The following is a 20,620-nucleotide window of genomic DNA, read 5'->3' as shown; positions in this document are numbered from 1 at the left end:
TACATTGCAAAACCTAAACTGCAACTGTCTGCTGAAAATCAGAGTAATTGTGCCTGACAACTCTTAGGACAGACACCCAGTATATACAACAAAAACTTCTAAGATCTTGTCATATTCGCTATGTTTGTGTTCTAAAGCTATCAGTATTGTTTCCTTTATTGTCCAGAACTGAATAAGTTAATTTTTCTGCTAATTATGAGAGATCCATTTGCATAATACCAAGCAGCTTTTTTAAATTGCATTATTTCCAACTTTTCTTGTCATATGTCTATTGAGATTGACCATTGTACTTGCGTCTTCTGGAAAAAATTGATTAATTCTTGATTTTTGTATATTAAAGTCAGTCCTTAAGAACACAATGGTTGTGTTAAATAGTTTCAGCCTAACATTTAGATACAGCAAGAAAAGTTATGGAATGTAATGATAGGTTCTGGGTCTGTTATTAGCTAAATCTATGTCTTCATATAATGAAACACACACACATATTGTGTTGTGAATGAGTATTTAGTTGCTTTATTGTGGGACTGTTGCAACAGATGTTTTGAAATGAAATGGTTCATTGCATAGGAATGTTCTATTTTCTGATAAGAGTTGCATCACATATTATGTGTGTTTTAGATGCAAAATTAAAATCTCTTTCTGAAAAATTACAGTGTCTGATATTTCGCATGAGAAAAATTCACAAGAAGTTCATACACATCTACAGTTAACACCAAGAAATTCTGTTAAAATTTTTCTAAATCATTTTTTTGCATTAAACATCAAGTTCTTTCGGTGATGTTACAAAACATCACTAGCTCACAGATCCCAAGGAAAGATAATGACACTGTAAGTAAAACAATGAGATTCAAAACATATAGAATGCATTTTATAGGAAACATATGATAATCCACAATGATACAGTCATTAAGTTTATAGTGCACAGACAGACAGACAGACGGCACATCAGTATTTCTCTGCAGCTCTCTTTAAATGAGCCTTTTATTGTTCAAAATTGTAACATCATAAATGGAAAAGATTTTTTTACATATTATTATCAGTTCATTTGTATATTCTGGAATGCCAGCACCAAGTTTCTTTGTAAACAACTCCATGAGCACAGAAATGGTTTTTTCTCACTTCAGGAACAACATATGATCTTTTCTGAGTAATCACATAAATTCTTCTAAAGAATGATTTTTCTGAAAGTAGCTGTTTAGGTTTAATGTTGTAAACCACGTTTTTTTTATTTGGTACAAACAGAACTTTTTTACCAGAAATTCAACTGTCACAATAAAACTGCTGACAGACGTAAAATGGTAAGTTCTATTTAAATTAATTGCACAAGAGTTTTCATTTCATTTCTCCTGTAGTATACATATTCAAACTAAATGTTCAAAAGTAACAGTTGACATTTCTACAGGAAATTTTGAAACCTATTATGCTGTATACCCAACTTAAATATAAAGCCTGGAAAAATTAAACTGGTGTTTTAAAATGTTTTGTTTACATTGGAAGAGATAAATTATTTGTTTTCTTCATGACAAACAAACTTTCTTCTTCTGACAACACTAACACAGTTGACACACCACAGCTCTTTGGTTTACAGTTCGTTACTTAAATAACGAAACAAATACACTGTCAGGTTACACAGCAGAACAGGTGAAATTTAGGAAACAATAATAACCTCAAAGTTCTTTCTACTAAATTGAGCACATTATTGCTTAACTACAAATTAATTTACTCGACGCATAGGCACCCTCTGAAAATACTTCTCACAGTCCAGATTCTACACTTCTTTCAGTTCCATTGTGCTAAAATTTGAGCAGTCTCAACAACAGATCCTCAAAACATTTACTAAAACAACAACACTTCATTCAGAGGATATCATTACTGTCCCTTCTCTTTCAGACCGAGCAGATGTTCACCAGTTACTAATGAAGAGGCTGATGGCTGATGAGCATAGTTTCTAATTTGGTGCAAAGAGATCAGCTGGTTAGGGAACGTGTTTGAACCAGTCTTTGGCATCTCGACACCACCTCCACCCATGCCAGAAAGTTGGCCTGCTGCCGACGTGACAACTTTTGGCGGTGGAAACGGTATAGCGTCATACGGAATGTACGGTGGCCGAGTGGGAGGTGAAGCTATCCCCAGCTGGTGGTGATTCAAGTGATTGAGATGATGGTGGGTCTGTGTCAAGCCACCCATTGACTGTATAGGAGTGAAAGCAGAAGCTGACGATGGAGTAGTCGAAGTCTTTACCGTAGAATCACCATAGACAGAGGAAGGTGACGATGGCACTGTCGCTTGCTGCTGTTGCGATTGTGAGGTGGGAGTTGGTGGTGGAGCAGGTGGTGCAACCGAATGCTGCTGGTGTAGACCAGCAGCTCCACCCTGCTGACTCCGGATGACCACTAGATTCTCACTGTTTCCACTACCTCCATTACCACCTCCATCGCTCCCAGAACCATTCACGTGGCGACTCCCGTGTTCCAATAGACTCCTGTGATGTGACACGGCCAAGTGGTGTTCCCCGAGACCTCCACTGCTGGCGTGTTGCATGCATACCTCGTGCTGGTTCATTGCTTCGACCAGTGAGCTAGCAGTGTCAGGCGATACTTTAGGCCAGTAAGGATGTGGGTCAGCAACTGAGCTACCATTGCCGCCTCCGAGACCGGCGTTTCTCACATCAGGCCCAATACCTGTTATAGGCGGTCTCTTGTCAGTCCTTTCTGCATGCTTTTGCATATGTTTTGTAAGATACGTTTCTTGTGTGTACGATTTTCCACAGTATTGGCAGATGTGTGTCTTCAAATGCTTTGATTCTTTGTGCTTGGGAATGTGTTCAAGTAAAGATGGCTCATCTGAAAAGCACTTGTAACACGAGTTACACTTGTATGGCTTATCAGTCTGGTGACACCTTGAATGACTCTGCAAGTTGCTCAGCTGAGAGAAGGCTTTGTTGCAGCCAGGATGACGACACTTGTACGGTTTATCTCCAGTATGCGTGCGAATGTGCTGCTGCAGGTGAGAAAGTTGTGTAAATTTCCGTTGGCATATTTCACACCGATACGGTTTGATGCCCAGATGGATCCTCGTGTGCTGAGACAGGTAAGAACTGTTTGCAAATGCTTTACTGCACTGAGAACATTTGTATGGCTTCGCTTCTCTCATGTGGATCTGGGTATGAAGCTGCAAATCAGCCTTTGAACCAAATATCTGTAAACAGAAGAAATATTAAATTAAAAGAGTGCATTTAATACAAAACACTGCTTATTATGAAACAAAGCGAGATTAATTTTCCAGTGGAGATATGAATAACCCAAACTGTTTACAAAAAGTTTTATATATATCAACTGAAAATTAATAATGAAGCAGCATACAGATCCAAGTAGACTGAAAATTATTTAACAAGATTATTTTCAAAATATTACATAAATGACAGTGGATTCATGTAACAAAATGTGTATGTATCCTTAGACACACAGAGAAACTGATGACCATCTGAATTATTCAGTTAATGGATTTTGTTTTCCTGACAGGTTTTCGGTAACTTAAAGACATCACTTTGCAGAAAACAGGGCTTCACTAAACATGAAGCACATGGCAAAGAAAATAGCACTTTGCACAATATTTTAACTAGTTTTTGTAGAAATTCATACAGAGGATCAGGACATACACTATGTGATCAAAAGTATCTGGAAAACCCCCAAAACATACGTTTTTCATATTAGGTGCATTGTGCTGCCACCAACTGCCAGGTACTCCATATCAATGACCTCAGTAGTCATTATACATCATGAGAGAGCAGAATGGGGCACTCTGCGGAACTCACGGGCTTCAAATATGGTCAGGTGATTGGGTGTCACTTGTGTCACACATCTGTACACAAAATTTCCACACTCCTAAACATCCATAGGTCCACTGTTTCTGATGTGACAGTGAAGTGGAAATGTGAAGGGACATGTACAGCACAAAAGCATACAGGCTGACCTTGTCTGTTGACTAACAGAGACTGCTGACAGTTGAAGAGGGTCGTAATGTGTAATAGTCAGACATCTATCCACACCATCACACAGGAATTCCAAACTGCATCATGATCCTCTGCAAGTACTATGGTAGTTAGGCGGGAAGTGAGAAAACTTGGATTTCATGATCGAGCAGCTGCTCATAAGCCACATATCACGCCAGTAAACGCCAAATGACGTCTCGCTTGGTGTAAGGAGCGTAAACAATGGGTGACTGAACAGTGGAAAAACATTGTGTGGTGCGACAAGTCACAGTACACAATGTGGAGATCTGATGGCAGTGTGTGGGTATGACGAATACCCAGTGAACATCATCTGCCAGCCTGTGTAGTGCCAACAGTGAAATTTGGAGGCGGTGGTGTTATGGTGTGGTCGTGATTTTCATGGAGGGGGCTTGCACCCCTTGTTGTTTTGCATGGCACTATCACAGCAGAGGCTTACATTGATGTTTTAAGCACCTTCTTGCTTCCCACCGTTGAAGAGCAATCTGGGGATGGCAATTGCATCTCTCAACACGATCAAACACCTGTTCATAATGCACAGCCTGTGTCGGAGTGGCTACATGACAATAAGATCCCTGTAATGAACTGGCCTGCACAGAGTTCTGATCTGAATACTATAGAACACCTTTGGGATGTTTTGGAATGCCGACTTTGTGCCCGGCCTCACCGACCGACATTGATACCTCTTCCCAGTGCAGCACACCATGAAGAATGGGCTGTCATTCCCTGATTGAACATATGCCTGCGAGAGTGGAAGCTGTCATCAAGGCTAAGGGTGGGCCAACACCATACTAAATTCCAGCATTATTGATGGAGGGCGCCATGGACTTTCAAGTCATTTTCAACCAGATGTCCGGACACCTTTGATCGCATAGTGTAGGTCCAGTTTTTCACTGGAAAGTTTTTAAATCATAGTTATGTTTAAAATTTTCATCCTTTTCAATAATAAAAGCACTTAAGCAGCTGGTTAGCCTATTATTGGCTAATTATTTAATTTAATGTTTCATTTGAGGAATTTTCAATGAGTACTGTAATGTTGTACATATTAAATCCTACACCAGTCACATATATTTCATAAAAATATGTATAGTTGCACACTGACTGCTTACAAATGTGCAACTGATCATGTGCATACATTCAGGAACTCATCTTTGATATAAAAGTAGTTGTTCATGAGCAGTCATTTAAGTCTGCCTTAACAAATAACTGTAAGCTAACTTTAAATATCAAAACGCAAGTGATCATACTTTTTCAAGTGTGTATATATTTTGTGTGTCTCAAAACACTTGAAAGAAGAGTTCATACATAACACATAAGAGAGTTCAAAAGGGGATGCATGAACTATGAAAATGTACATAAGAAGCTAAGTACTTTTTAAGCTATTAGAACATTCATCCTCTTAGAAGAAACACACAGATGATGAAATATATGCATAGGGTAATTGGAGACGGAAACATTCACTTAATCTTTACCAATATTTAGTTAAAAAGACTGAGAAATAAACTTTCTTACATCTTAAATTACACACGTCTCCCTCCTACTGCTTTGTTAAAATTATGCATTTTATCTATAAACATTGATGTACTGCCAGTCATCAATGTGACATAAAATCTTACATAATCTACAGATCATTGTTGCAGAGAATAGTGATTCTACTTTTATTATGAATGAAGTCCCAAAATTATTGTAGAATTATGCTGGTGTATGGCTGCGAAATTAATTTAAAAGAGCACCAGAAGAAAATGGATTTAAACTGGACTCAGAGTAGAAGCTACATTATGAACATATTACGGTAGTATAAAAATTGCCAGATTTTGTTCACTGGTTCACTGTACGCTTAGCAAAACAACTGATTCCAAATCATGCAGAAAAACACATACACACAGTTTGGAAGGCTACCCCTCTTCAACTGTCCATTTTCCCCTTCAGTCCTACTTTTGAGAGAGAGAGAGAGAGAGAGAGAGAGAGAGAGAGAGAGAGAGAGAGGTGGTGTGGGGTGAGGGAAGGAAGTAATTTGCAAGCAACAGTCTTTCATTTATGAGACATGCTATGCCAATTGCAAATGCACAGTGAGTGAACAGTGGACAGAAGTCAGCTTGGCTAGTAGGTGGTCATGTGCACCTATCCAGTTTATACATGAATGTTTAACCAACATTTTATGAGCACAAGAATTTGACTGATTATCTTTACAAGATTACATGACTCAATGGAAGGAAGTAACAGTATTACCTGCAGTCAACGTGCAATAGACTGGTAAGTTATATCATGCAAGCAGTACACAGACTTAACATGCGAACAAGCTTCTGGGACAGAAAGACCTTCTCTCCACAATATATGTACACTAGCATAATGTAACCATGCACTTTAGAGTTAACCTTTCATCTAACTTCACTAGCTGATTTACTGCACTTCCAACAGAAATAACAAGATACTAAGGAAGAAATGCTTTACAAATCCAGATGTTCCTAAAGACATGATATTGATATCATTTGAGAACCATATAACTCTTAAAATAGCATTTATCTTATGAATTTTCAAAAATGTCTGCTTATAGGACTCTTGTCTTTGAACATTGAACGAAAATATTTGAGACAAAAGGTAATGTGCAATAAAGAGTATTTTACAGCTTGTTTCCCCAGTTAATGATAGTAATATACATTTTAGTATAAAAAATAATCCAGCTGCTGAATATCTAATGGAATGAACAGATGAGAAATAGTCTTCATGAATCATGATAAGCACAGTGAAATTTGAAGAACATTAGAGATAAGTGTAGCTTAAGCACTGAAGTTACTTGTGTAAGACCAGAGCACTAGCTTCCTTGGAAATGAATGGGGATAAAGAATATTTTAGTGATTCACTAAAGGCACGTGGAAATATTTAATACTTTGAGCATTTCCCATCGATCGTTAGCAAATTAAATTAAAAAAAAAAAAAAAAAAACTTTCAAAACTTTTACAATTCAGTGTTTCAAGTTTCAGATTAAAAACAAGAAGAAGGTTGAATAGATTAAATGTCTGAATGATGATGATACGAGAATGAAGATATATCTAATAGTCTTACAAAGATGACTGCACCATACATCAGTGCTTTTTCGGGTGAAGTCAGTTTCCACACAGATTAAAATACTCACCGGTAAGACCACTTTATATAAAGGGGGAAATAGATGTGCTAGATAATTAGGGGTCAAGTTCATTAGATACAATGTTTTTCAGAAGATGATGGATATAATAACAGTAAAACAAATCAGTAAACATAAATTGTCACACCCACAGTATGACTTCCAGAAAGGACTGTTAACAGAATATGAAATAATCATTTCGTGTGTGATAGATGTAGGCTCTAAGAAGCAGTTGAGGCCAGTAGTTACCTTCAATGACTTACACAGGCATTTAACTGTGTGAACCACACATGCATGAGTTGATACATTATGGACTAAAGGGGAAAGGTGATCACTGGTTCCTTCTACATTCAGTTAAGAAGAAGCAGAAATTTGTTCTCCAGGATGAACAAACAGGGAACAAATTTTAATTTTATTGGTTTGTCTAAATGCATAAGATGTCTCATTGGTTTGTTTTTGGTTTACAGCATTTTTTGAAAAGTGTCGATGGTGTACTACTTAACATGGCAGATAAATCCAAAATTTTGTTATTTGTGGATGAAAGACTTTGATTATGAAAACTGTAGAATATTACATAAATTATTTAGCAAATAGAGAATAGTATAACGTTCGTAAGCAGCTTACAGATAACAGAACACTGACAGAGAAAGTTGTTAAAGTAAAATTTGATAATCACAAGAAGATCAGATAATCAGTTAAATCTAACATTTTAAATGTCTAACACTGAAGATAAAAGAAAAAGTTTTCTGAGGAGAATGATATTTTGATATATGTTGGATAAAGTGAGTACTGCTGTCTTCACCACCAGGACAGTCTACAGTGTTACTTTCATTCAAAAGATTTGGAAAGCCTCAGAGTCGCCAGGAGCACCTCCAAAGATGTTCAGTGCAGTGCTGGATGAAACTTCAGGATCCAAAAAGTTTCTTTGACCATGACCATACAGCTCAAAAGACTCATTAGCAAGTATGACATCCAGTCATAAAAGTCTTCGCCGCATGATTCAAAAGATTACTTGTTTACTTTCTTTATTTTCACTTTATTATTCGCTGCTGTATTATACTATGGGTAAGTCTACAGATTAATAGAAGTTATTCTTATGTCAGAAGAGGGCTATTAGAATGACCTGTGATATGTGTTACAAAACTTTATCCAGGCTGCTGTCAAAAGAGGATAGGAATTTTCACATTTCTGTGATACTTCCAGTTAATAATACGAACTCTTTCAAATGGACACATAAGGGCTGTAGACATAAAAAATTCAGTATCTGCACTTGTAGAATATTTTCTTGTTCATTGCAGAGAAAGATCCATAGGCCATTATTCTGCAAGTTGCATGTCAAGAAGACTTTCAAAATAATTCAAAATTGAGAGCACTGAATCTTGTAGTTTCATCTCTAAGTTAAAAGGTCATCAAATGGCATATTCCTTACTTCCAGATCCCTGAGACCCTCTTTTAAGGATATGTGGAATACAACTAATAACATGTAAACCCGCAAAAGAGTTCTGCAGATTAGCTTAGAGCCTTTTTGCTGTAATATAGAACTCGTATGAACGTACTAAAGCAAATACATTTCTCATCTTCTTCTAGTAGCTTTTTGTGTATAATATATGTAGAACTCATTCCAGACCATGTAACTTCGTCGCAAATGGACCCACAGAAATATTGTAGGAGTGGGGTGTTGGGGTGGATATGACATATCAAATATTGTAGAAGTTTACCCAAAATGATTAAGAGTAATTTATAATGGTCCATCACTAAATTTTTGCCAGTGTTTGAGAATAAACACTAATTACTGGTACCCATCAGTTGATACATTAAGCAAATGACATTTGTGTTGTCATCTTGCAAATACTTAGTTTTTCATTTCTACGGATAATTTGAATTTCTCAATTGATTTATATGGAAAATTAAATGGAAATGGAACAAAATTGATATTTCTGTCATTTAACAATGTAGAAACTTAATAAACCTGGTAACAACTGAATTGTAAATGAAGATGTACGAGCCAAGTAAAATAATAGTTTCAAACCCTATACCCATTTCATTTAATTTCTGCACACGCCTCTGTTCTACCTCAAAACATTGGGTCTTTAGGGAAGTTTAACCTGAGGTGAAAAAGGTGGTCCCAAACAGACTGTTCTACACATGCCACTACAACATGCTAAGAGAAGGTGTTGAGCCTACCTCCGGGTTTGTATGGTCAATGCCTGGCCAGGATAAGCTGCCATCCCTCGCTTTGGCACCAGCTCGTTTCCTACCTCGGACCTGCCACAAGAGAGAGACAACAAGATATGTAAAATCCTAAGCAGAAATCATTTCTCTTATCCGGCTTGCTTTCTACCGTCAACCTAAAAGGAAAAAATCAGTGTTAGGGTTTAATGTCCCATCGATGACGAAGTCATTAGAGACAGAACCTCGGAGCTGCCACAACAGAGAGACAACAAGACATGTATAATCCTAGGCAGAAAATCACTTCTTCGACATCATCTGAACTACTAACCACTTCTTTTGATAGTCCAAACACGCTCCCTCTTAATTAAAATTATGGTATCCTCTTTTTCTTCTGTGACCGAGGACAAACCAACACAGCCAAATTTGAAAGCTCCTCAAAAGTACTGTATGGTATTTTACAATAATGTGTAAATTTTTTTCTTGACGAATTTCTTACCAAAACTTGTAGGTAGTTGTGCTCTCCTCAAAAGCACTTCCCTCTCCTTTACAGTTTGTTGACTTGCTCGCGTTCCAAGTATTAGTTGCCAACACAGGTACACTTCTCACCATGCCAGATATACAGTGAACAATAGGGCAGCGATAAGGTGCATTATTAAAATACAATATGTTATACAATCTTCAGTGGATCAACGTCTGAAGTGCAACAATGGACATTCAAAATGCCATGATAATCAAAACAGTTAGCAGACTACCTGGAGTTTGTAGATGCGATGTCAGTAACTAATTCTTACTCATCTGCTCTGCTCATCCAGATGTCACAAATATTTCCATCCCTCAAAATATATTGAAATAAATCAGACACTACTCAAAAGATTTCACAAACTACTGACGTTGGAACTTTAATAATGGCAACCATTTACTTACAACTTATACAAAATAGATGCAGGTTTCAAAGTTTTACTGTCCTTCAAACAAGTTACCAACATTGTGTATAACACTTTAACAGAAGTGTGGAAGCAGTAGGTAGCCTTAGCGGCGCCAATTGTGTTGACCGTTCGAGTGGATTGGTCCATTGCCCGACGAATCTCTGTAACAGTTCTGAAGCGAATGCCGTCAAGTACTTCATTCGCCTGAGGCTTCAAGTAGAAGGCATCTGGGATTACGTTCGGGGAGTGGCGCAAATTGTGACTGATTTGTTCGGTCGATTGGGCTGGGAAGTGCTGTACCATCCACCACACTTCCCAACGTCAGAACTTGTGACTTCAACTTGAATCCTCACGTGAGGGAAGTATTTCACGACATTCGCTTCACAACTGTTACAGAAATTCGTCGGGCAATAGCTCGCTCTTCTCGAACTATCAATACAGCTGGCGCTGCTAAGGATATACTACGACTTCCATATCCCTGGCAACGGGCTATACACAATGTTCGTGACCATTTTAGAGGGCAGTAAAACTTTGAAACATATATCTCTTTTGTATAAGCTGGAAATAAATAGTTGCCACTATTAAATTCCCAACCCTCGTAAACTACGTAAAAATATGAAACACTTGAAAATCAAAATAAATGTGGCACGACCACGTGGCATTTTGTAGTTGGATATCTCAATATTGGCTGCACACAGCAATGGATAGTCTACTTTCTAGAGAGGATCTCAGAGTTGAAGCGATTCTGGTCCGGTAATCCAGCCTTATCCGAAGCTAAAACGCGTTGTGACTCGATTCACTACGAATTTGGCCGGCTGCTGTGACCGAGCGGTTCTAGGCACTTCTGTCCGGAATCGCGCTGCTGCTACGGTCGCAGGTTCGAATCCTGCCTCGGGCATGGATGTGAGTGATGTCCTTAGGTTAGTTAGGTTGAAGTAGTTCTACGTCTAGGAGACTGATGACCTCAGATGTTAAGCCCCTTACTGCTTAGAGCCATTTGAGCCACTACGAATTTGTTTTCTCCTCCGCTACTGGTTTCAGTACATTTAATAATTTCGAATGAGATAACTAAATATAGATTTAACTGACTTAAAAACAACAAATAAAGAAACAAAATACGTCTGGACTTCTTTCATCCCCATAATACATAGTGCAATAACGCGGCGATCATTCAGATGCACTGAACATGATTTTTAATGTCAACATGTACTGCCTCCCAGGCCACATCACTCTTTGGTACCAACCTCTGAAGGGTGACTGGTTTGCCTTTTACATATTTCAATTTGCATCCGTAGCAGCTGCAATTATTCACCATTGCTGTTACTAATAAATAAATGTTCAAAAACAAGACTAGTATTTGTAATATCAAAGTCTCCGTTTTTTCGCAAAATATAAACAACTGCGTTAAACCAAAATTTATGTGAATTTTCTCCCCTGATGTTGGCGACGTGTACAGTACGCTATACTCGCTCCACAGATATTCTTACTGTGTTCTTGTGAGTTGAAACGCACACACATTTATTAGCAGAATTAAAAATTCTGTAACGTGCGAGAAGCCTCTATAAGACCCTGGCGACAACTGCAGTAAGCTGATAGGATTGGCACTTTTATGTACCGGGTGATATGATTTCCAAGCGTCACAGTGCCACCGCCCAGTTACAACTATGCCCACCAGGTGCCGTGATCAGTCATCGTGACTCATAGCCTCATACATCTGACCAGTTGCAGTGCACTTGTTGAGGTGTCAACACGAGCTCGGACGAAAGGAGCAGGGCATTACTGGTGAAGTTCTATTATCAAAACAATAGTAATGCTGCAGCTTCACTTCGAGAAAATCGCCTGGTGAAAGGATTACGGAGGGGTCCTCTTTCTCCTCCTGCTGTGCGGAGTATGATAAGGAAGTTCGAATCAACTGGAGAACTGGGCGTCGCTCGGGGAAGAGGCCGGCGACGGTCGCACTACAGGTGGTTGATGAAATTGCTGTAGCTATGGCAGACAACGCTGCGCGCAATTCCCGATCGTCAGGCAGCGCGCGTGCTGTATCACGTTAGTTGAACATCCCGTGGTCCACTGTACGGCAGGTGCTTCCAACCATTCTCAAATGGTATCCGTACGAGATCCATATCGTACAGCAGCTTGCACCACAGGACGGACAACGACGTGTTGTTTTCGCTCTCCACTTTCTCACAAGGATTAAAGTTGACGAGGGTTGGTTCTGAACCATCCTATTGACAGACGAAGCTCATTTTTCTCTGACGGGTGAGGTGAACACACAGAATCGCCGAGTATGGGGATCTTCACCTCCAGTCACTGTCATGAATGTGTCACCGTATGGTGTGGCTTCACGGCTACGTTCATCATTGGCCCATTCTTTTTTGAACAGGCTGACGCTCAAGGACCGAAGACGTGCAGTGCGACTGGCCAGCATTACTGCGATATGCTTCGCCAGCACGTTATATCCGCCCTACAGGAGAGAGATGCATTGAACTCAACAGTCCTCATGCAAGACAGGGCCCCACCGCACATCGCTCATGAAGTTCACCTGCTTCTCCAAAACACATTTGGCCGGCACGATCACCTGATCTGGCCGGTGTGGCCGTGCGGTTAAAGGCGCTTCCGTCTGGAACCGCGTGACCGCTACGGTCGCAGGTTCGAATCCTGCCTCGGGCATGGGTGTGTGTGATGTCCTTAGGTTAGTTAGGTTTAATTAGTTCTAAGTTCTAGGCGACTGATGACCTCAGAAGTTGAGTCGCATAGTGCTCAGAGCCATCACCTGATCTCACTCCCTGTGAGTTCTGGTTGTAGGGCTACCTGAAGGACAGGGTTTACCAGGGGAATATTCACACATGTGCTGATCTGAAGCGCAGCATATCAAGAGAGGCCGTGCTTTGTTCTGCTATGCAGAATGCAATGCTGCGCTTTCAGACTCCTCTGGACACTGACGGGAGCCATGTTGAGCCCCTTTTGTAGCAATAATAATACCGGTATTATGATGTACTTGCAGCAGCACATAAAAGTGTTTCAATTAAACTTATTCTGCGCTATTTCTTTTCTCCGTGTCCTTGACATTAACGCTACCAACTTTGGTCATCGTACGGTAATTGGTTTCCATGTTATAACGTGTTAAATTGGGAAAGTTTAATTATAGCCAACCGGTACCTCTGATGGCACGGTCTATAGAGGGAAGCAGTTTGTACTTACATTCAAAGCGGATCACAGATTAGCTTGCATTGTGATCCATTCTTGCATTTACATGGGTTCGCTGTGTGAAACTGTTGAGAAAAGGATAACCTGAAGTTTTTGAAAAACTAATTTAGTTTTCCTCTCCAGATGCAGTTCCCTTTTTTGGACGCCAACGTGACATGGACGCGACCGCATGTTTCTAAATGTACAATTCTTTTCTCCCCGAATTTGTATGAAACAGTGAAACGAGCATTTTCCAACTTGTTACCAAGCGCCCCTCCAATGAGTCCCGTTAACATCTGGACAACCTTGCACAGATTTGACGAACTCCGTCTCTTCCTATACATGCCAAGGCTTTTATCCTCCCCATACACTCTCTTCGCTCTACATAGCTGGGTTCGAGTATTTCTTCCCATTCTTTTTTTATAACTAGCGAGCCTGGGGCGAAACTCTTCGTATTACACCCGGGCAACTAGATAATCGACTATTAGCTCGGAAGTTTGAACGAATTCACGTAGATCATGTGGACTAACAGGGAGACATGTAGAGGCACGGGTATTACTTCTCTATATCCATATCAGAAACTAGGCTACTGTCCTGTCTTCAGCTTCTTCGAATTTACCTCTTCTTTCGCCTTTCTACAGGTTTTGTTGTAAGTCGCTCGGACGCTATACAGTTGTTAATGTCTTGATTAGATGGCATTCAGCGGTAATTGAAACAACGCAGAGATGTGCTCAATGTAACTACAGTTAACTGTTGTTACATTGAACACATCTATTAGACTTTTGTGGAACATGTATTCTTTTCTTATACCTATTATGACGGTTTGGATTTTCTGTCAGCAAGAATAGAAAATGATTCCCGTATTCACCAGATCTTTCCTTTCCTTAATCCTGTGCAAATGGTCTACCAAAACAGGTAGATATTAAGGTTCAAATAAAAACAGTTGATAGCTAAAACGCGTTTTCTTTGTTGTACAGTATGTCCCAAACCATAAGATGAAGAATTATTTTATGTTGATGTAAACGACTTACACCTGACCGCGACTAGTGGAGATCGCCAATGCCAAAGCATGACTTACAACAGCGAATAATATTTTGCCGTGTCTTTTCTAACACTCCAAATTGTACAGGCAGCTAGGGGCCTAACAATGATTTCATGTATCCCAACCATTCTCCCCTCGATAGTGGAAAAAAACACAGGAGTGGGAGCCATGGATCGCGCTAGCCATGGGACAGGACGACCTTTCCCAACCCAACAATAAGGGTAGCCGTTGCTCATGTGCTCACGGACATTAACTTTAAACAGGCCTGGTACACCATTGCGTCGAAACCAAATGTTCTCGCGGATAATAGCTAGGCCTACTGTCTCCAACAAGTGCGGTTGTATATCTCGAAAGAATGTCGATCTTGTTTTTTATGGAACACAAACAGTTCATAAACATGGTACTCACACGCATTGCTCATTCGAGACCTCGTAACACCTGAAATATTCATTCCCCACCATCGGCCCCTTGTCTCAAAATACTCAGTTTAGGATCCTCCTACGTCTATAATTTTGACCGTAAAGACTATGGGCGGCTTGTTTAAGTCGGAATGTGAGCAGGTATGCTTTATCCGGTAACAACTGTGTGTCCCTACGAGCACTTCATCAGATTTAGCACTGCAGAGTGATAACGGAGATCACTGAATGGGCAAAAGTACGGACGGCAGCAGCACCGCTACATCGAGTCGTACGTACATGCCGCGCAGTGCGAGTGGCATAGCCTGCAGCAAACGTCTAACGTGCAGGAAAACAGCGGTAAGATAGCGCGCTCACTACATTATTCGAGACGGGTCACACGTTCGGATAGGGTGAAGAAGGAAACATCCTGGCATTCACCATTATCTGCTTCGGGAAAGCCGAAAGAGGGGGGAGGGGGATCTGAATGCGAGTACAGATTTAAGAGAAGCGCCAGCGGCTCCGCCTGGGAAGGACAGCACCCTCCGTGCCATTTTGAAGGAATCATTCCGGCACTCCCCTTAATCTGTTTAGGAAGATGGTGAAAAAGTTAAATTTGGATGGTCGGACGGGGATTGGAAAATACAGACTCCGACAAAATGTTCGTCAAGGACTGTATTTGAGCGAACTCAGTGTACGGGAAGAGTCAGCGATAAGATAATATCGGGCCCTGATCCTGGCGTAGGGTTCACGGTGATGCAAGAAGACAAATTAACATTAAGAACGAAAAACCGGAACCAAACGTCTGTTAAACAGTGACTGGAAACGAAATACACGATCTGTGAGAATATTCCTACAGACCATACGAAACGAGAAAATTTATTGGTAAAATGAGGGATGTAAACCCTACTACTAAAATATCGCGAAGAAAAGTGCAAACTGCATTTGGAGATGACAAATTCTTTGGGCCGCATAACAATAAATATAGTTACTATATACAGGGTGTCCCACGAGGGCTGGGCAATATTCAGGGATATGACAGGAACGATCATTCGAAGCAGAAAAGCCTAATAAACACGGGCTCTAAAAGGCACCCCTTAAGAGCAACGAGCATTATCTTCGATACTGTGAAACAAATCTCTGGTCCCGCAAGCTCTTTGCTTTTCATATTTTAGGAGGAGATCATGTGGACCAAAACAAGAAAAATATGGATTCTAAAACGCATACCTTAATAGGCATGAGCGCCTGTTCAGTAGAAGAGATGTGTTACCCAGTAGCGAAGATGAACAAGTGCTCATGGTTCTTAAGGTATGTTCTTTAGAGCCCGTGTTTACTTCGAGTGATCGTTCCTGTCATATCCCTGAATACTGACCATTCCCACTGGCACGCGCTGCATACACAGAGCAAAATGTTCAAATGTGTGTGAAATCTTACGGGGCTTAACTACTAAGGTCATCAGTCCCTAAGCTTACACACTACTTAACCTAAATTATCCTAAGGACAAACACACACACCCATGCCCGAGGGAGGACTCGAACCTCCGCCGGGATCAGCCGCACAGTCCATGACTGCAGCGCCTAGACCGCTCGGCTAATCCCGCGCGGCTACACAGAGTAAGTAGTAAAGGAAACTAGAGATGCATTTGGAAAATGTGAGGAAATGTAAAAAGTTTAAGGTCTGTAGATGGCATCACAGTTCTGTCAGAGATAGCAAAGGAGCTGGAAGAAAAAATTAAACGGAATAGATAGTGTCTTGAAAAGAGATTATAAGATTAACGTCAATAAAAGGGAAACAAAGGTGATAGTGAGGATGGGGAAACGAGATTAGGGTGTGAGAAACTAAAAGTAGTAGATGAATTTTGCTATTAGCACGGCAAAATACCTAACGGTGTAGGAAGATGGCATAAAATGTAAACTGACAACAGCGAGAATTGTTTTTTTCTGGAAAAGAAAAAAATGTTAACACTAAATACAAATCTAACATATGGAAGTCGATTCTGAAAGTATTTTTTTGGAATGTAGTTTTATCGGCTTATCTCAAAATACTCAATTTAGAATCCTCTTACGTTTATAACTTCGGCCGTAAAACAGTACAAACAAGATGAAAACACGAGTTTTTAAATGTGGTGTGACAGAAAAATGGTGAAGACGAGACTGGTAGAGCGGACAGCTGAAAAAGAGGTACTCAGCCGAGCTGGCGAGTAGGTGGCAAACACTTTCAGGGGTATCCAGGAACAATCGAGTTGGTAGTGTGCGGAGTCCGCATTATAGACGGAATCCAAAGCTTCACTATAGTAAGGGAACAGATTTAAATCGATGTAGGTTGCAGTATTTGGGCAGAGAGGAGGAGACTTGTACACAAGATTACAACAAAAATGCCGTAGATAAAGCAGTACTTCACAGGTGATTTGTGATTTTAGCTTGAGCTTAAAATTTTTGTTGTCTGTGAGGTTACGGTACAGATCAGACGTTTCTTTTCCTTCCGGCGGAGCGCAATACCGCTCCTGTATTAAATTCTTGTACACTACCAGTGAGTTGGCCTACTTCGATTAAACTTGTCACAGAGAAAGGAAAAAGTTTAAAGTCGGATAACAGTCGCACATTAATAATCCACGACACAATTTTTTTAGAAAAGCGAGGGTTCTCGTTCATTTGTGTCGAGTTAGTACACGACGAGACACTTCCTTGGATTTAACAGGTCTTTCTCGATGGATTTAACACGTCTTTCTTGACGCCGTCACTAAGCACAGACTAAAAACTATTACTCGGACAAAGATGGCCGAGAAAGACGTCCGTTGTGTTATCGAAGAAACAGAACACAAACGGGAGTGATCGAAGAGGGAATTGTTGATCGCTCTGTGAGTCGCCATTCGCTCCAGAGTAAAGAACACCCGTTTCTCAAAATGATAACACTGAAAGACAGACAATCATACTAATCCCAACAGAAAACAGAAATCCAGACTCTTTTTTGTGTCACTGTGACAAGTTCAACGGTTAAAGAGATTGTAATTCAGAAGTATTACACGTCAGTGTCTTTTGATGTCATGTTGTGACATTATTACAGGTGAAATACCAAAGGAAGAAGGAACATTGTGATTTAACGTCCCGCCGCCGACGATGTCATTAGAGACGGAGCACAAGCTCGGACTGGGCTAAGATGGGGCACGAAGTCGACCATGTCCTTTTCACAGGAGTCATCCTGGCATTTGACTTAAGCTGTTTAGAAAAAGCACGGACCGGCCGGAGTGGCCGAACGGTTCTAGGCGCTTCAGTCTGGAACCGCGCGACCGTTACGGTCGCAGGTTCGAATCCTGCCTCGGGCATGGGTGTTTGTGATGTCCTTAGGTTAGTTAGGTTTAAGTAGTTCTAAGTTCTAGGGGACTGATGACCTCAGATGTTAAGTCCCATAGTGCTCAGAGTCATTCGAACCATCTGAAAAGCACGGGAAACCTAAATCTGGCCGGCCGGACAGGGATGTGAACACGAGTCCACTGTCTTACCATTGCGCCTCACTGCCCACTTCCCAGTGAACAAGCAGCGGAAATCAATATGCCACTGACAAGCAATTGTTCCATAAATTTTATCAACATAAAGAATTGAATAACTCGAAGACTGAACTGCCAGGTACTTTTTAGAGAAGTGGAAGAAGGCCCTGTACGACATTAAATTATAATGAAACTGAAAACGAAATTTTTTGCCAACTGTGGATTACGAGGATACTTTAAGTGTCATAATTTAAGCTATTCCTGTTTCTCTCTCTCTAGTAATAGTCTTATACAAAATATCTATCCTTTTCCAACTAGAACACATTAATGTCTTGCAGAGCAAACAACATAGCACGGTTTCTAGTAGGACTCTCTCTACATATACGTAAGCGGTCGCCTCGTCGCTTTTTTCCCCTCTTCGAGTTGTCGTGTACAGTGACACGTTGCGAGCCGTTAATAGACTACACATTGACAGGAAAGGTCCGGGTCGTCGGCTCCTATAGCAAAGTAATCATTTTCATCCAATGTGAGGAGACTCTACGTGAGTCGAAAAAACGTTACACTTTTACTTGCTACCTGTGTGACAATACGGTTCAGTCTACAGATTCACTAACACCAAGAAAAGAAAAACAATAACACGCATAAAAAGAAAAACAATTACGTCTTTTATACGTCGGACCCACAAAACTTGCTTCGATTGCACATCTACGTAGAACGTTACTTGACTGCTCGAGGCACATGAAAAGTAGCTTGGAACAGTGGTTATGTACTTATACGCAAATAACAACTTTCAAGGACTAAACACTTGCCCGCGAAAGACGAAGGTTCCGAGTTCGAGTCTCGGTCCGACACACAGTTTAAATTTTACAGGAAGTTTCGTATCAGCGTACACACCATTGCAGAGTGAAAATTTCATTCTGGAAAGAAACTGTTGTTCCGCTTCTACCCGAATGAAATGTCGCAAATGTATCTTCATTAGGAGGGAAGTATGGGAGCTAAAAATTCTGGGTGGCGGCCACGGCTCTAATACAAGAAGCAGATACAAATGGATGTAGGTTCCAGAGATGAACAGACCTGTATAACACCAGTGCCCGGATTGCGGACACATCTTCAGTATTCCATTTATTTTGTGCAAAGTATTCAAATATGCCGCAAACCAAACGCGTTATCATTGCAAAATTGTCTATAGAGGATAATATAGGTTTTCCTGTAAGCTAGCTTAGTAAGACGCAGCCAGGAAATGGTTGCCGCGTGTAGAACAGGATATTTGATCGGTGGCGGGTCGGAGAAACCAGTTACGGCGGCTGGTGCAGGAAATGAGGATGACGTTTGACACAACTAGCACAGCCTATCTACTCCGATAATCAGCCAGCTTTTCACGTAGCGCAAACACTCACTGTTCTACTCTTGCTCGGGCTCTTACTGGTGCTCTCGAGTAACACTTACAAGCAATTCAAAGAACGGAGATCATTCTCCGAAAAGCGTGGTGGCCAGTAACAGCACGAATAACAATGAGTTCTGACAGTGCTTCTCTCTCTGTGCAAAACAAACAGCGCATTGCTAGTCGGTTTTTGGCCGCAATCTTTGGCCGACGTTTGTTTAATGCTTTTTTCTGACGTGTCGCGAGCACGAGTGGCTGACATTTTTAAAGATTCACTCTCCATTGGCGATGGAAATGTAGAATGCCAGCCACTCGTAGTCGCTAAACGACAGAAAAATCGTTAAACAAACGTAGACCGAAAATTTCGAGCCAAAAACCGACAGGCAATACATCACCAAGTGGCCACGAAGCCTTCAACAATTTTGTAATAGAAATAACGTCTATTGCCAAGATGGGGGCGTCTCTCAAGTGAGAGTAATGTCTCCTTAACAAAAGATTGACAGAACTGTAGCTACACCACCCACGGTCACGAATACTGTGTGCAATTCTGTGGAATTTTATAGTTGCAACATAACTAGGAATAAGATCTCTGCAAACGGGGAAATAAAGGATGATCCAGGATAAAGAAACAGTAATTCCCCGTGCGTAGAGGAGTTCAGAGCAACAGCAAATTATGAAGTTGCCACTACAAATACTGGCCAGTACTCTCCACGACTTTGCGAAGTGTCGTTATCACCCTGCGTCCTCTGACGTCGTGTTTGATACAATTTTTGGAAATTCTAATTACTTGTTCTTTCATTTTGGTCATTGGATAGCTATCGCCATCGATTTCTAAACTTACGATAGTTCGTCAAATATCTGGTCAAAGGAAGAACAAATATTTGTTTCCGACAATGGGCTGTGG

General features: G+C 40.6%; 1 protein-coding gene across 1 annotated transcript in view; it reads right to left on the bottom strand.

The window, feature by feature from the left end:
* Window positions 1-846: 846 nt before the first annotated feature.
* LOC124556338 (zinc finger protein rotund-like) overlaps window positions 847-20,620 on the bottom strand; it is a 499,810-nt gene continuing 480,036 nt past the window's right edge. Inside the window, exons 7-8 of the mRNA XM_047130307.1 lie at window positions 9,315-9,395; window positions 847-3,198 (exon numbers count right to left, since the gene is read on the bottom strand). Of these exons, the coding sequence (XP_046986263.1) occupies window positions 1,870-3,198; window positions 9,315-9,395 (1,410 nt within the window). The 3' untranslated portion in view covers window positions 847-1,869. The remainder of the gene's footprint in view (window positions 3,199-9,314; window positions 9,396-20,620) is intronic.

This window comes from Schistocerca americana, chromosome X (genome assembly GCF_021461395.2).
Source record: "Schistocerca americana isolate TAMUIC-IGC-003095 chromosome X, iqSchAmer2.1, whole genome shotgun sequence".
Classification (NCBI taxonomy): domain Eukaryota; kingdom Metazoa; phylum Arthropoda; class Insecta; order Orthoptera; family Acrididae; genus Schistocerca; species Schistocerca americana.
Note: the sequence above shows the minus strand (reverse complement) of the source record. Positions and strands in the feature narration are given on the sequence as shown.